This window comes from Diadema antillarum, unplaced genomic scaffold (assembly GCF_040938485.1).
Source record: "Diadema antillarum isolate AM-2024a unplaced genomic scaffold, OU_Dant_1.0 seq00000341_RagTag, whole genome shotgun sequence".
Lineage (NCBI taxonomy): Eukaryota > Metazoa > Echinodermata > Echinoidea > Diadematoida > Diadematidae > Diadema > Diadema antillarum.
In genome coordinates, this window is record NW_027271354.1 from 420637 (window position 1) to 437846 (window position 17210).

The following is a 17210-nucleotide window of genomic DNA, read 5'->3' on the forward strand; positions in this document are numbered from 1 at the left end:
TATCATTAACTATACCTGTTCTGTAATGTAAGATGTCAATGCCACTTTTTTTTTTCCTTTTCTCTCTCTCTTCAAGTTTGCTATTTTTTTCTTTCTCTCATTATACTGGCCAAGTTTATAGTCGCCTACTTAAATGTATTTGTTCATATTTAAAGGTATAACCCTGTGAATGCATATAATAATGTGTGTGTGAACGCTAGCGTATGCTTTTACGCATGCGTGCAAGCGTGTGTCAAGCCCCTAGTATGTGTTCATGTGCACTAGTCCACATCATGTGATTATAAACACACTCTAAAAGAGCGGAAAAGGAAAAGGTTCAAAATGCATCGTCAGCTTGGGTGTAGATGCAAGTGTGTCCATAACGCCGGAAGTCGTTTACGTATCGATTACATAATACCCTTTCGCAAAATATTTGGGTTACGATATGCAATGCGGAGTATATTATGTGTATGTTTGTGTGGGTGTATGAGAATATGTGATGTATGTGCCAAAGTTTTTGCCAAAGGGAGATGTACGCTGTATGTGAGGGGTAAAAATGTCGAGTGTGTTCAAGAGTGTAATTGTATCCGTTTTTATTTGTATTACATGAATGTTTTAATGTCTGATGGTTTTTAATGTTACTGTGTTTTGGAAATTGAGTTGTGAAATGAATAAGCAATGCTACAAAAATCATATAATTATATCTGTTCTGTAATGTAAGTTTTTTTTTCATAGGCAATTTGTATGTGATATTGTTAATGTTTTGCTGTATGTTTTTACTGTGTAAACTACCTCAATTCGGCCTTGTTAGGCTGCTATGGTAGTTGTTTTTCAAACCATGAATAGATAAATAAATAAATAAATAAATAAATATAAAAAAAAAGGGGGAAAGTGTTTCCACTGCCTTTCAATTTTGAAACTTTTTGGATGGAATGTAACACTGACATATATATTTGTTTTTTTCTTTTTTTCATTAAAGGGGAAATCCAGTCCAAATATAAGTTAGTCTGATAAGAAAGAGTAAAATATTACTAGTTCAACAGTATAAATTTGATAGAAATCGGATGAAAATTAAGGAAGTTATTACATTTTGAAGTTTAGCTATTTTTGGGGGAAACAGTTGAGTAGTCAATATGAATATGCAAAAGTGAGCATGTCATTTCCTCACAACTTACCATATAGTTTGTACATAAAATTTTGAAATTTCCCATTTTTCATTCAAACACAATTATGCCCAAGGCTCAAATCCTCATATTATCTAACTGATCACTATTCTGCAGTTATTCAACCAGAAATAACATCATGTTTAAACATTGAGTTTTCATCATTTTTTTTTTTGTTGTACAGGATCAATGGAAAATTGTGAGGGTATGACATGGTTTGCTCACTCATTTGCATATTCATACCCACTGTACAAGAACTGTTTTGGAGAAATTATCAAAACTTCAAAATTTCATAACTTCCTTATTTTTCATCCGATTTCAGTCACCTTTTTACCATTGAACTCATAAAATTTTACTTTTTTTATCAGACTAACTTATATTTGGACTGAATTTCCTCTTTAAACATGTGAGAAAAAAAAAAAACAACAACAGAAAAGGATACGACCAGGCACCACTGGTTTACGATTCACGAAGGCAAATGAGAGGCGTGATCGAAAGAAGACAACTGATGACTTTATAACATGCTGCCCAAAAGTGTAGGTGGCCATGGTGTACACTTGATCTGCAATCAAAGCAAATAGAGAAATATGCATATAAATGAAAATGTAATGTGTCTATTAATATTCATATCAAGAGAATGCCCTGTTTTGATTGGCACAAACTTATCTAAATGCTTTACCAAGAACTACCAAAAACATTGTGTCATACATCATAATGTGCCACTATCTTGTAAGTTTGAAATTTTTATTTCTCAAACATAGTGTACATTATACTCTCACTGATATTGCAAACTACACAATACCACCCCCCCCCCCAAAAAAAGGAAACTAAAGAATGTCATTCCATAGAACAATCTCACACAAGTTGTGTAAACATATTTTGTTGTCACATCAGTTACCTCATCCATTGTCACATTTGCAGGAGTTATCAGCTTTACAGAATTAGTCCATATCTCCTTAGTTTTAATACTACATACACTGATAATCTCATACATATGTACACTTACATCCATTTCAATATGAAAGCATTAACTGTTCTTCTCATACTATACATGAACTGAATTGCACTTGAACGCTGTTAGTTTCAGCATCTTCTACATCACATCCTCATCTTTAAATAGATGTCAGTGTTTTCCTACAGGTAAATATCCGTGTTGCAATATCTAAGCATATCAAACTCTAACAATCCACAGTTGAAAGTCTAAGAAACAACAACAACACATCCAACTGCACCAACTACTAGAACATAATACTCAGAAAGTTCAACTTTTAATCAGCAACAAAATTCATCATTTCCTTAGTGGTGTCAACTCCTGATGGTTACAGGGATAGTATAGTTTTGGTTGAGACGCGGGATTCAGATTTTATTTTGTGTGTGTGTGCGTGTGTGTGTGTGTGTGTGTGTGAGATAATTAGAAACCACTTATGAAATATGAAAGAGCATACAATTCTATGAGATGTTCAAAGTTTATTTGATGAAAATAGGTTTGAAATGGCTGAGATTTCCAAAAACAAAGTAAAACAAAGTGGTCCTAATAAAAGGTGGGTCCCACCTCTTATTAGGACCTCTTTGTTTCTGGATATCTCAGACATTTCAATACCATTTTTCCTCCAATAAACTTTGAATTCCTTTTAAAATTGAATGCTTTTTCATATTCCATATGAAGTTTTTCATTACCTCACAAAAAAGTTGGAAACCTAAAGCCCAAGCTCAACCAAAATTATCCCTTTAAACGTACCTACTTACAGTGTATTTACAACCAACAGCTGATGACAACATTTTTATGTTCAAGAAAATGTTCTTTAAAAGGAAACAAAATCAGAGGTCACTACATGTACTACCACTTTCAAAGCATCTGATATATTGCTCAATTGTTGCAATCCAAGTCTTTTTCTTTCTTTTCAAGGATATTTTTCTTTCAGTGTGAGTTTTAAAGATTTGCCAAGATTCCTGCTTTTTCTTAAATCTTCTGCAACCTGCATGCTGTTGTTTGTGAGAGAGAACTCTGACTTTTTAAACTGTTCAGGTAATTATTTGTGCATTGATATAGATATAGATACAGTCAACCTTCCTTAAGTTGACCTCGCATAAGTCGAATAATTGCCTGAGTCTAAGGTCTTTTCAAGTCCTCTTTTCTTCATATTCTATTGATTTTAATCCCTCATAAGTCAAATTTTCTCCAAGTCAAAGCTATTTCTTCTGTCCAAATCTATTTGACTTTGGCAAGGTTGACTGTACGTGATAAAGCCATGCTGTAAAGGTATCTTGATCACTGAACATAATGCAATGGCAGTGGTGCACTCAGTTAAGGTTTGCTTGCCTTGTTGCCCTTGGATGTTTGTGAACTCTTATATGATTTTAGACATATTCAAGGATGATTATTTTCCTTTTTTATGGTTCTTTTCCTATAGTATTTTACAGGAATTTCTTTTGGGAGAGAGATTTGCAAACAGTGAGGCCAGATGTAGTCTCTGAAAAACATATCCAGATGATATAGATCTATACCAATCTTTCAGATTTCAAATATGCACTTGTCAGCTGTACTAGTCAAAAACCCTTAGTATCCAGGACTCAGGATGGCTGGGACTTGCATTGACTCATCGAGTTGCATTTTTAGACTGTTACACTACCCAGCCAAGTACTGGTCTAGTCCTGAAAGGCCGGGCAATGTTTCTGTAGAATGTATCAGGGCAATTACCCCCCGGCTAAATACTGGTCAGTGATAAGGTTAGAATAAAGATTAGGGTTAGAGTTTGGGTTAGGGTAAGGATTAGGTTCAGGATTAGGGTTAGGGTTAGGGGAAGGGTCGGGGTAATTGTCCGGGGGGTACAAAATTGCCCTAGACCCCTGCCGAAATCTCTGGCCAAGTCCCCAACACTAGCACAGGCTGGGAAATAGTTGAGCAGAAATCCCCAGCAACCTCCCAAACAGGCCAGGAAGTATATTTAAGGCACTCACAAATATTCCTCAACTCAATATAATCTACTTGAACTAGCTCTAGTCTAGATACATTGAGGAATATAATATTTCTATTAAATTCTAATCTAAACGTTTATCCTCAAACCCGGTCCAATCAATCCGGACAAGATTAAATAATTTTCCCCCAACAAACTCAGATATATTTCTAACCCACCTGGACAGATAAGTGAATCTCCTCACGAATCCTCCGGACAAACCCCAGGTACCCAGGCAGGGAGGGGTTGGGACTACTGCCTACAATAATGCTAATAATGCTAAATGGATTACAATGACCATCACTTGCTAGCAGACATCTACAAAGCCATCTTGTAGTGCTGTATTGCATCTGCTATGATCTGGTGGATATAATGACTGGCATCAATACCTTCAGAAATCAACATCATCTGCAAAGGGGCATGATTCCAGCCTCAGAACACCATTTTGCACCAATCAGATGTAAAAATATCTCCTCTTTCTTGTTCCCCAGAATTGCCAGTGACTGGAACCACCTAGCTAGACCAGCAGACCCAGCTGACTCAACCATCCTTGTGGTATTCAAGTCCTTCTTGAGGAAGATGTAACTGCAGCTCATATTCATAGTAAAATGGCATAGATTAACTCGTGAAATTGGCTCCACCACTGCCTGTCTGTACTATTAATAATGTCAATATATGGTGGCCTTCCTGCTACACTCCTGAATTCAGCCCTACTTACGAACACTGTGTGGCATTCACTGAGCATAAGCACAGTGCCAGTGGTGAGGCTTTCTTCTACAGAAGTACAGTAGGGTAAAACCCCCAGTATTCGGTCATTTAAGCTTTTCTGCAATATTTTTTAAACTAAAATACAACATACATACATCATATCTACAGCAATGTATGTGAAATATATCAAATTTCTTTAATCTCAATTTTCATTCTGTTATCTCACAGAATTGCACAAAATCCCAGAATATATCACCTTGAAAATCCCCCAGAATATGGTCACCGCAACCAGTATTCAGTCACGTGATGTGCGCGTTCAAAGTCAATGCGTGTTCACGCTGGGATCACGGCAGCTGGAAAATGCACCGCATGCACTACCTTGTTGGCGTAAAATTGCATCAGGGACGTGGCGGCGCCCGTTGGTGACCGAATACTGGGGAATCGGCACTTGCATTCAACCCTTGTACATCGAGTCACTGTATTGGCACGTACGGAAATTTTGTTTTTCTTTTGCGTTTTTGACGATACCATCACACTCCGTGTCTGAGCTTGCGATAAGCAAAAAATCCCGCACAAGAACGGCGCATTTCTCGATTTTTAGCGCTTTTTCGGCGACACGTACTCTTAAAACTGGGCTTAATCCGCACACGCTTTGGGAAAGTCGCGCCCATTATGCACTTTTGATGGTGGAATTTGGGATTTTGGATGGATTTTTGGAGGGGACTAAGGGACTTTCCTGTTGTGAACGAGTGTACAAGTATGTGAATTGATGTGATTTGTGTGTGTTTTGACTGTAGAACTTACTGGCTGGTGATTTAATAGTGATAAGTGACCGAATACCGGTATGTGACCGAATACCTGTACTCTTATACCCTAGAGCTTGTGAATGCAGCCCCACCACTTGCCCACTAGTGACTAAACGGCATTTATGCATGATTGATAGTAATGATTAGTATTAACAGTGCAGTGGCAGGGCCAATTTCCACAGCATAGTACTGTATCTTGCATCCTTCGGTAAGACTTCCACATGTACCCCCGCTATGCATTATGTATAAGTAACATGAATAAGTTAAGGTGGCATGGCTTTGGGAGTAGGATTAGAGTTTACTCAGTTTAACTTTAGGATTAGAGTTAGGGTTAGAGTTAGGGTAACATTGATCTCCGTGTCCTAGGGAAATGCGGACTTCAGAGGAAGCTCATACAATGTAGGTGTATAAATAGTGGGAGTACATATGGAAGTCTTTACCATCCTTCCTTAAGCTTTGTTTCAATTTCATTTCCCCCATTGGCTTTGTTCTCTCTTTCCTTTCTCCCTTTCAGATGCGGAAGGACTTCCTAGTCCTACGTCCCTCGACTAATTTTGCCTCAGATTAAGAAATTATGGATTTCACTTGCACTCCATTGTAGATCTAGCCTATCTAGAACCTATAGGCCTACCGTAGTTATGGGTAAACTCGGCCTAGCGGGTAAAGTCGGCCGCCAGCGCGCACAGTACATAAAATTGTACTGTGCGCGCTGGCGGCCGACTTTACCCGCTAGGCCGAGTTTACCCATAACTACGGTATATAGAAATAGACCTATATTCATATGTTGTAAATAAATGACACTAACTTTAGACCTACTTTGTGAAATTGACTAGCGGAGCACACACACAAAATAATGGCTGCACACACTCACAATAACATCACACAGTAAACTTTCACACTCGTAAAACAGTCGTAGCCCGACAAGCAAGCTGCATGCAGAAGATAAATAACAATTTGTCAAAACAATTAGCTTTACCGTTGCTGACGTCGAAAGGAGCAAATTGCCCTAACGTTAGAGAAGAAGATTCAGAATAAGGAGAAATAAAACCTCTGAATCCCACTGAGTCTAATGGCGGTAGCCGTAGCCTGCTGCAGTACACTGTACAAGCGTCAACAAAGTATAATGTACAATGGGCGCAGACATGTTAGGCTCGTGTATTTTATTTCTTTTATTTGATTATATTTTTTTATCAAAATTATCTTTTAAGGAAAATAATTACCTTTTAATTATAATTTAAACATTTTTTAAATTATAAAATCGATTACACTGCTTTCATACTTTCTCAAATTATTTTATTTCAGTATCTGGTGAGGATGACTCTCAAAGAGTGTATACGCTGCTGCCCTCTGCTGGCACAATTCGTTAACTTCTTCTGCTTATGTACTACGAACTAGTAGTGTCTGAAGCACAGAAATACCGTCAAACCTGTCTATAGTGGCCACCCAAGGAAAACAACAAAAGTGGCCGCTATAGACAGTTGGTAGTCATTTTGAATTTCAATACAAATTACTCGCATTTTATTATAGCAGAAAACAACAACAGCAACAACCAGTAGATAAGTTTGCATGTGCAGCTATTTTGGGGATTTTTGTTGTACAATTCACTTCATTTTACTTTTTTTTTTGTTGGCCTTCTTCTGTTCTTTTGATTTTAAAAACAACATTTCGGGCCTGAGGAACTGCTATGCATGAACGGGGTTCACGAGTGCCGAGTTCTAATGGAGATTGATAATGTGTGAAGCAAAAGAGTATAGAAGCTACGCTTCTATACTCTTTGGTGTGAAGCTTGCGTAAACAACAAACAATACCCAGACAAGTACATGTACCATATCGTTCTTATTCAAAGGGACTCAACACAAATTAGTGGGCATTCTAGTAAAATTCTAAGATGTTATTGGAAGTTGTCTTTGCCTTTGTAGCATCTATCCAGGGTGGCATTACTGAAGCCTAGATCTATAATTAGTCAAGTTAGTGGTAAGACGGCTTTTCGTGGCAAAGAGTTATTTGCCAAACGTGTCTGTGTGATTGTGACTAAGCTAGGTCTCGGTAGAATTCACGCAATGAACGTAAAAGACATCGTATTTATGGCTGATTTAACGGTTCAGCTGAATTTTTGTGGCCGCTATACGCAGGTAAATATTCATCACCTCTTGATACAAAGTAAGTGGCCGCTGGCCGCGTTAGGCAGGTGGCCGCTATATAAAAGAGTCCATAATACTGCAATTTCGTGCGGGGGATTTTTCAGTGGCCGCTATAGGCAGGTGGCCTCTATATAGAGAGATGGCCGCTAAGACAGGTTTGACTGCATGTGGACGTTGAGCCATATAGAAGCAACATCAGTAACGATAAGCAGCAAAAGGAAGTTTTCGCGTTCACGGCGGCTTGTGCACTTTGTGTGTGAGAGGAATAGAGACATTATGCAACATTATAATATTAAACAAGCAAAATATCCGCTTTTTGCAGCACTGGTTTTCTGATAATGCGAAATGCGCAAATTTCCACTTCTTAAAGAGTCTCAAGCACTCGGACAAAACTTAATGCACGCACGCGCCCACCCACTCGCCTATGAAACACAAGTTGAAACTTTATGAAGTGTGAAACTTACATGAATAAGTAGACGGACTGACAGAGAACTGAAAGTTGTAACATACACATACAGTGCATGGACAGGCCGGCTCCACGTTTTCAAAAGTGTGTGTGTGTGTGGGGGGGGGGGGGGGGGGCACAAGAAAATAAAAGAAAAGAAAGGCCTAACATTGGGTGCCACTTCCGGGTTTCTTCAGCTGACAAGCAAAAACAAAGGTCTTCAGCGCAAAAACAAGGTCTTAAGAGCAAAAACAAAGGCCCTGTACCTCGCTCAAATGTTTATTTTTTTTCCCTCTAGTTGCCACTTCCGGAGTAAAAAAAAAGAGAAGAAGTGGGGGTCCGAAGTGGTGACACCCTATGTATTCCTCGTACGGGTGCAAAAAAGTGGGGGGGGGGGGGGGAGCCTACCTGGCCCCCCGGTTCTGCCGGCCTGCAGTGTACATAACTTACACCAATAAAATAAGTTTTAAATGCTCTTGTTGATAAAAATTAAGCATACGGGGGTCAATGCATTATAGCGCTACTCTAATGATCATTTTAGTTTTGATTATTTTTACCTCTTTTGATAGATATATGATGTAACAGATTCAGCAGAATATATAAAAAAAAACTCTTCTCTAATATGCCTTTTGGGTGCAAGTGTTGTGTAAACTTTAAAAATAGGACAATTATTGAGATGAAACAATTCCCATTGTGTCCTGCCCGAATCACGACATGTATGTGGTTTCGATTCTGCATCTCAAAAATAAGTTTTGTGATTAGATTTTTGATGAGTCACTTTGTTAAAATTCAAAAGGACATAATATCTCTATCATCAGTAATTTGTGAGTGGAAAAAAATCTGTTTGTTTTTGGTCTGTTCTTTTACAAAGATGTATCAAAAAATAATTATGCGCGGTGAAGATTTTGAGACCACAGTAAAAGTCGAAAATGTAGGCTATACATTTATACAACTACTTCGTTTTTAGGTTACTGGAATCAATGTTTAAGGTTGCAGAATAGTGCTCATAGGTATACCTTCAGTTGAAGATTTGTTGTTTATGACTGGGGGGGGGGGGTCGGTGGGTGAAAGCAAAGAATGGATACTGTCATCCTGATGTCTGACATAATTATGACATTTCCATTCGCATCTTCTGACGGTGTTGCAATAAAGATGATACAGATGAAGGGGTTCATCGGGTGAGTAACATCAAACAAACTATCACAGCAGAAGTTTCGGGTATAGAAAAAAGTTATGCAATTGATGAGAATAAAAAAAAAAATCCACATGCTGAGAATCAGTACGTGTAATATCATGGTCATAAGCCCCGAGTTTCCAGGTAACGTTTATGAGAACTGTGTTTTCGTCTCACAATCCCTTTAGTGGAGCGGCATACATAGCCGAACAATTGTGCATTTTGTGATACAATTAAGCACCAAATTTTGTACACTGGTTGACAATCACGTTCAGATTAAATTTAGATATTGGGCCATTGTAAATAGCGCCCTCAACGTATATGGCAGCCATTTTTCAAAATGGCTGCCATAAATGCCATGTTTTTGTAAAATTTGTCAATTTTAAGAGGGAAAAGTCAATAACATTTTGCTCACAAATGGGAAATTACATTCAAAGTAAATCTAGATATTGGGTCTTAGGAAATAGCGCCCTCAACGACCATGGCAGCCTTTTTTCAAAATGGCCGCCATAAATGCCACTTTTTTCAATAGATTTGCTTACTTCAGAATGGTAAACCAGTAAGATTTTGCAAACAAGTGGGAAATTACATTTAAAATGAATTTAAATATTTGGCAATTGTAAATTGCGCCCTCAACGTCCATCACAGCTAATTTTCAAAATGACTGTCATGTGTACCACTTCTTCGATAATATTGCAAATTTAAGAAGGGAAAAGTTAATAAGATTTTGCCCTTAAATGTTAATTACATTCAAAGTAAATCTAGATATTGGGCCATCGGAAATAATTGCGCCCTCAACGGCCATGGCAGCAATTTTTTCAGAATGGCCGTCATAAATGCCATTTTTTTGTAAAAATTTGCAAATTTCAGAAAGGAAAGCCAATAATTTTCTGCAAACGAGCGGGAAATTACATCCAAAACAAATCCAGATATCGGGCCATCGGATACTGCGCCCTCAATGGCTATGGCAGCCATTTTTTTTTTTTTTTAATGGGCGCCGTAAGTGCCATTTTTTTCATTTTAAAAAACTGCTAAATTGAAAAGGAAAAGTCAAAGAAATTTTGCGTATAAATGGGAAATGACATTCAAAATAAATCTCGATATTGGGCCATCGGAAATTGCGCCCTCAGTGGTCATGGCAGCCGTTTTTGAAAATGGCCGCCATAAAATTTTTTTTTTTCAGAAGATTTGCTAATTTTAGAAGGGAAAGCCAACAAGATTTTGCAAACAGGTGGGAAATTACATTCAAAAGTTAATCTAGAAATTGGGCCATTGCAAATTGCCCCCTTAATGGCCATTACAGCCATTTTTCAAAATGGCCACTATGAATGTCTTTTTTTCGTAAAGTTTTTGCAGACGTCAATAAGAATTTCCACAAAGGTGGAAAATTACATTCAAATTGAATTTGACAATAGGCCATCAAAAATTGCACCCTCAACAGCTATGGCAGCCATGTTTCAAAACAGCTGCCATTGATGCCCCTCCTTCTTTTTTTTTTGCAAAAAAAAAATGCTGATGTCAGAAGGAAGAGTCAATAAGATTTTGCAAACAAGTTGAAAATTATGTTCAATAAAAAAATAGATTTAAGTATAAGGTCGTCTTAGAAGGCGCCCTCAAGGGCCATACTGACCGCCATGGACGTCTTCTTGTTGTATGCCTCCGCCACCTCCGCCACGAAGTGTCGCCGGAGGCATTATATTTTCAGTCCGTCCGTCCGTAATCAATTTTGTGTACAGCGTATCTAAAAAACCGTCAGAGGTATTCCTTTTTTCCCTTTTTTTTCCGATTGCTTATTCCAGAAGGAGAAACCAATAGAATACTGCTAAACAGCCATTAACTAATGCAACCTGGTGCTCAAAGAAATGAATATTAAAAAAGGAGTTTCATTAGTGGGTAAGTTCTAAATTCATGTTTTCAGTTTAGTTTTATTTACAGTATTTCGCGTGTGACGGCTCACACTAAACAGTGTGGATATCAAAGGTATGTGTATTATGGAAACATAGCAAGTACACTTTTTTTTTGTAAATTGAAAGGCCATTTTTCGTATTTGTCTTAAGAATACTTCTGAAATTACATTTTAAAATAGATCTACGTCATATAGTCCCATAACTATAATATTGACGGATATAGCGTTACTGTCAAACTTAATATATGGCGCAATTGTCCCTTGATATTCATATTACACTTTTTCGGAAATTTTTCATGTTTGCCACCTAAAATATGCATTAGATCGCTGAATCTTAATTCAGAAAGTGTAAAAGTGCCCTCATGATTTTGGAAGAGAGAAGCCCCTTCCACACGGTCCCTTTCTGTATATTTTCTACGGACTTTTAAGTACAACAAAGACGCAAGCGTGGAACACTGAGTACGAGATAGCACAAAATAAAAAATGATGTAGCCGTTTACATCGTCCCTGTATATCTATTTTTCTTGTTTTTATTTTAAATATGCAGAGCAAGAGGTGACAGATCCCAATTTCAGTCATTGATATTGTCCATGAATATTGAGTTTTCATATACTTTTTTGAGATATAATCGCTAAGCATTTGCCTTGTTTATTTTTCGTTGTTCCTCAAAATAACACAACATTGAAGATTATATAATGTCTCCGTGAGTATTCTACTGCCTTCTCCTGAAATTAAGCAAATTTTAATGACAAAAAAGAAGAGTGTATTGTAGCCATTTTGACAAATAGCTGAAATATCTATTGAGAACACAGCTTATGATGGGTCAATGTTTAAACTTCTTGGTATGTAATTGTCAACTTGCGCGAAAAAAAAAAATTGTCTTCTTCCGGCATTAGCACATGAAGAGTTTGTTTGCAAAAACCGATAAGTCCATATTTGCCAAATGGAGATATTTGCGTTTAAAGGTCAAGAAAAATAGAAAGAATAATAAGAAAATGTTTGCTTCTTTTGACCATACTCTCTAAAAAATTTCGAGTGAATAATTCACTCCTTGGAAGGAGTGAATAAAATTTCACTCAATTAAGAGTGACTTTCACTCGTTGTCGAGTGAATTTCACTCTTGTAACGAGTGAAATTTGTGTGAAACCCATTCGCCGAGTGAATTCCGAGTGAAAATTAAGCCGAGTGAATTCCGAGTGAATACATAATTAAACGCATTTGGCTAGGCCAATAGAAATTGAGAATTCCCCTGTCATGTGTTTACTCTAAGCCAATCACCAGCCGCAATTTCCCCTGGCTTGGGCGCGGGCAGGTTTACCTGAAGAGCGACGCGTCGCCTGTGCGTGGACTGTGACACTGTGTGCAATTGCGTGCTGTGTGCTAGCTGTGCGTGTATTATGCATAGGATCACAGATTTACGTGCGTGTAAGTGCAATCGTGAGAATCTGAGCCTGGATGTCGTGATGGACGGGAGAAAATGTCTGTCTTCAAATTGAGTGGGGCGGAGATATTATTCACATTTTTTAAGGTAAGCAAACCATAGATCGATCTAATTATACCTCTCCGTAAACGACCATTTATTATGTAAGTTACCTTTAGGGTTCTATACGAATGACCCCGGGCCCGTACTGGCGCTCCTTCGAACAATTGATGTACAATGGTTTGTACACAGTTAGCTATTATGGGGCTGGTCATACCATAGAACACCTTACGAACAGCTAGCATCCGAGGCCGAAACTCAGCTGATGGTACACGCTAGGTGTTGGGATCTAATACAGTAATACGTTGAGTCTTTAGACAACACTTTAATTGTACACGTTGGGATCTAGGGCTTGAACTATTCAACAAAAAAAAAAAAATGAGTGATGAATGAAACGTTGGTCGTTAGTCATTGAATTGACATTCGTAAGCATATCATCACACAGAGATTACTGTGGTCGAGTGTAGAGATCGAACTTATACTATAGGGTCCTAACTGTTACTAAGCTGCGCTAATTAAAGCGATACATTAGAAGTGCCTAGCGCCAGACACGTACTCTACATTGCTATTGTTGAGTTGACAGCCGAATCACTGACACTGGTCTGTGTTGCCAGATGAGCTAGATGGTGATCTCGATCAGTACGGTAATAAAGAATGGTGAAATTTGGTGATTTATGATTATTGTTCATTATATACACTGTATGTAGTAAAAAGGACTTTTATTTGCCGCTACATTTGAGCATCCAAACAGCTGGGAGAATACCACGTACACTAGCTCCCACGTCATGTGTCGTGATCATCTACTACTGTACTAGAAGTATGATGCCTGTACTGTTCGAGTTAAGTGTTGGTCCATTGTGACATCACACTTCTAGCTGAAGATCAGCGTGCTCACACATCATGGAGATCGATCCCCCTTGTAGCAGACGATGACTGGTACTATTTTCAACACTGTTTTTTATGAAAGTTACAGGTGACCTTAGGTATTGAAATTTGGCAGAGATCATCTTTGGGTCTTTAATTCTAACATTAAATATGCTGATGTTGCTAAAAAAGTAATTAGGCCTACTAGCTTTTGTATTGGTGCTCACTTAGTATTTGTGTGGACAAAACAACTGCATATTGTCTTGTGGAAATGAGTTCTAAATCCATTTCTGAACCTTGTGTTTTCATACTTTCCTCCAGATAAGGACGTAGACATGACAGCTCTTCGGGAGTGATGGTGATTTAAAGGAACTCGGTGTAGGGGTCATCATTTGGAGGACAAAGACAGATATTGATAGCTGTACAGTCTCTGTCACAAGAAGAGGGCCGGTGCAGATTGCAAAGTACCAGATGTGGTCATACAACGACTAGCCATTGAATTCAGGGTTGACGAATGCTGGAAACACCGGGCCAACATCAGCGAAGGAGCCTCTGAGATATGGACTTCCATTGCATTAACCCTGCTGTAAGCTATTCTGTTGTTTTCCACAATGATTAATGAAGGGAGACTAGTTTGAAATTGATTTATGTTTATTTTACATTCTAGAGTCTTAGTAATTACATAAGAGGCTACATTAAGAGACTGAATGCTTGGTTGGTTTTATTTTGTTTGAAGAAATGATTTTCAAGATACTTCATGGAGCAGTTTTGGAGCTGTCCTTCCCTCTGACAATGAATGTCTTGACAGGTTAGTACTTGTATTTAAGAAAAATGTGTACTGTGTAATGTGTACTGTGTACTGGTACTTGCCATATTGACAGAAGTGAAAACCTTGTTATGGTCAGTCTTGAGTTGTGTAAGTAGAGCTGTTGCTTATGTCAAATATGTATGTTAAATGATTTTGCTCTTCAAGTTTATAATGTAAACTGGAGGAACCTACTATCCTCATGCCATTTGTATTATTCATAAAACCATTAAATTTTACTTATTTGCCGAGGAATTCAACACACACATCACTTCAAGGGGGAAGAGATACTTCAAAAGCTGAGGGAAGGAGTTCTGACTGTTCCGAGGAGACATCTGCACATCAAGATCATTGCAGCATATTTGTTGTTGAAAATGGAAGCAGAAAACTGTACAGTGTAAGTTCAATTATTTAAAATATTATTATTATTCATATATTATTATTATAATTTGAAAATTGGTCTGGAATACCAGTTTCCCATTGTCATGTCTTGTACTACAATGTACATTTCCATCCAATATATAACCATGTAATTTGCCTGTTCATTTGTTTGTTTGTTTTTTTGGTGTTCTCAAGTATAGAGAAAAGCAGACTAAAATTTGCCCCCCCCCCCAAAAAAAAAAAAAAAAAAAAAAAAAAAAAAATGAAAGAAAGTAGAAGGGACCGGTAAGTGTAACATTGTTAATGAAGTGATGGTTATAGATTTAAAAATAAAGACTGGTATACTTGTATGAAACACGTAAACAGAGTGTACGTACAAGACTCCACGCTGACTTATTTTCGTGGTAGCCCCATTGGGCCACATGTATATTGATTTGATAATAGTCCTAATACTTATGATTTAATCATCACAATGATTGATAAAAAAGTGGGAGTTGATGTGCCATGAAGTTCAATGGATAATCACATCTTGTATAAATTTTTCTACTAACTGTGCACATTCACACTTAACCTATCTGCATGAAATTTTCATATGTATTAACTGATATCTGGCTCAAGTAGCAATAAATGTACTTGAAACAGTGGTACTGAATAGCAATAGAAATTGATGCCAAGAAAAAAAAACATAAAAATAGTTCAGCCCCTTAAAAGATTAAAATGAGGGCCAAATTTTTGATGTTTGCGTCATAGAATATGATTAACATTTTTCTTGCTTTCTTTTTAAATTCAGATACCAAGTAGTGAGCAAAGGATGTTGTAGCCAAGGCAGTTGCGATGCAGTACCCCACTTTGTGAGACACCACACAAGGTGCAAAAGGACATGTAAGTGTATACTCGTAAGTTTATGTGATCTACAACTTTTTTTAGCCCTCTTTAGCAGAAAGATTAAGTGACATACATGATATCTTATTCATCTAGCTTGCAAAAACTTCAACATTGTCAACTTTTCTCAAGAGCTAGTGGACAGAATTAAGCAAACAAACGAGGAGTTGATCATCCTTGTTTAGTTAGGGGGCAAGGACCCAAAGTTTTTCAGATTATGGGCATGACCCTCCCCCCCCCCCAAAAAAAAAAAAAAAAAAAAAAAAAAATGGCCTTTACAGGGAAATTGCATCTATTTCTTAATTAACTGATTGTGCAAATATACAGGCAATGTGGGGATTGTGATGTACCTTCTGATAGATGTCTAATAAAGTTGTGTGCAGATTGGCCTGATTCCATGACTTAGGTTCGATGAACGTTAACTTCAATGTAACGTAATGTAACTTTAAGTTCCAACATGCCAGTTGCGCCGTTCATTTATAATAAACCTATTCTCGTTTTCTTCCATAAGAATGCCACTACATGTATTTCTACTGCTATCAGATCTTCATCAGTTATAGTCAACTCTGTGCCAAAGTCAAATTTGTTGAGACTCAAGAAAAAGCTTTGACTTACAATGCATTTTTATATTTCAGGAGTATACCTGTATGGCAAGGATCATGGATTCATTGAGTATCGTTTGAAGACCTTGAGGAGCTATGACACCACACATCACCTCAGGCAGAGAGAGAGAGAGAGAGAGAGAGTAGTTGCAGCTCCCACCAAGACCCTGACCGAGCACCATTCCAACGTTAGATGAGAAGAGACAGCTACCATCGGTGTATAGGTCTAAATACCCTTGCTTTTTCCTCTTTTGAGATACAGCATATGCTCCTCTGACGTTGGAACTTACATTCTTGTTGAAGAGTCAGCCTCATCAGGCTCAGCGGTAGTTTAGCATGAAGCTGAACATTACCAGGATGTACTGCAGCACTTCAACATTAAAAGTAGAACAGGGCTCGCCGATGAAAAGAGTTTGTTGCATAGAATGTGTGATTGTTAATGTTTTAAATTGTTGATTGTTGTAATTTACTATATACTAGTAACTGAAAATAGTTTTGACTTATATAGTCAAAAAAATCTCTTCATGGCCACATGTTAATCAATACATTCATCTGTGAGGTGTTCCAAGCATATCAAAGAATGTTTGGCCACACACAACTTGGCATTCCGCATGATACGAATCTGGCTGCGCTCATGATTAAGCACCCCCCTTCTCTCCAGGCAATTCTGACTTGCTTTAATAAAACCTTTTTATGGTCTAATATTCAAGAGAGAAAACTGTTGACAGACACTCGTATGTAATTTTTTTTCGTTCCCTTTTTTTTTTTTTTTTTTGGGGGGGGGGGAATGCTACAAATAGCAGTTAAATAGTAGAATCTTCCAATGGTCATCCATGCTCTTGGGATGAAGATCATGTCTCCATGTTGTGATTAAGTTACCACATACCTTTGTCACCCCTTTGATTAGCATTGATGCAGTA

At 37.7% G+C, this 17210-nt stretch overlaps 1 protein-coding gene across 1 annotated transcript in view; it reads right to left on the bottom strand.

Moving 5' to 3' along the window:
• The window catches only part of LOC139730877 (bis(5'-adenosyl)-triphosphatase-like), a 66982-nt gene extending 60284 nt beyond the window's left edge, over positions 1-6698 (bottom strand). The window contains exons 1-2 of the mRNA XM_071641753.1: positions 6587-6698; positions 1585-1704 (exon numbers count right to left, since the gene is read on the bottom strand). Coding sequence (XP_071497854.1) covers positions 1585-1690 — 106 coding nt within the window. The 5' untranslated portion in view covers positions 1691-1704; positions 6587-6698. The remainder of the gene's footprint in view (positions 1-1584; positions 1705-6586) is intronic.
• Between the last annotated feature and the right edge of the window lie 10512 nt (positions 6699-17210).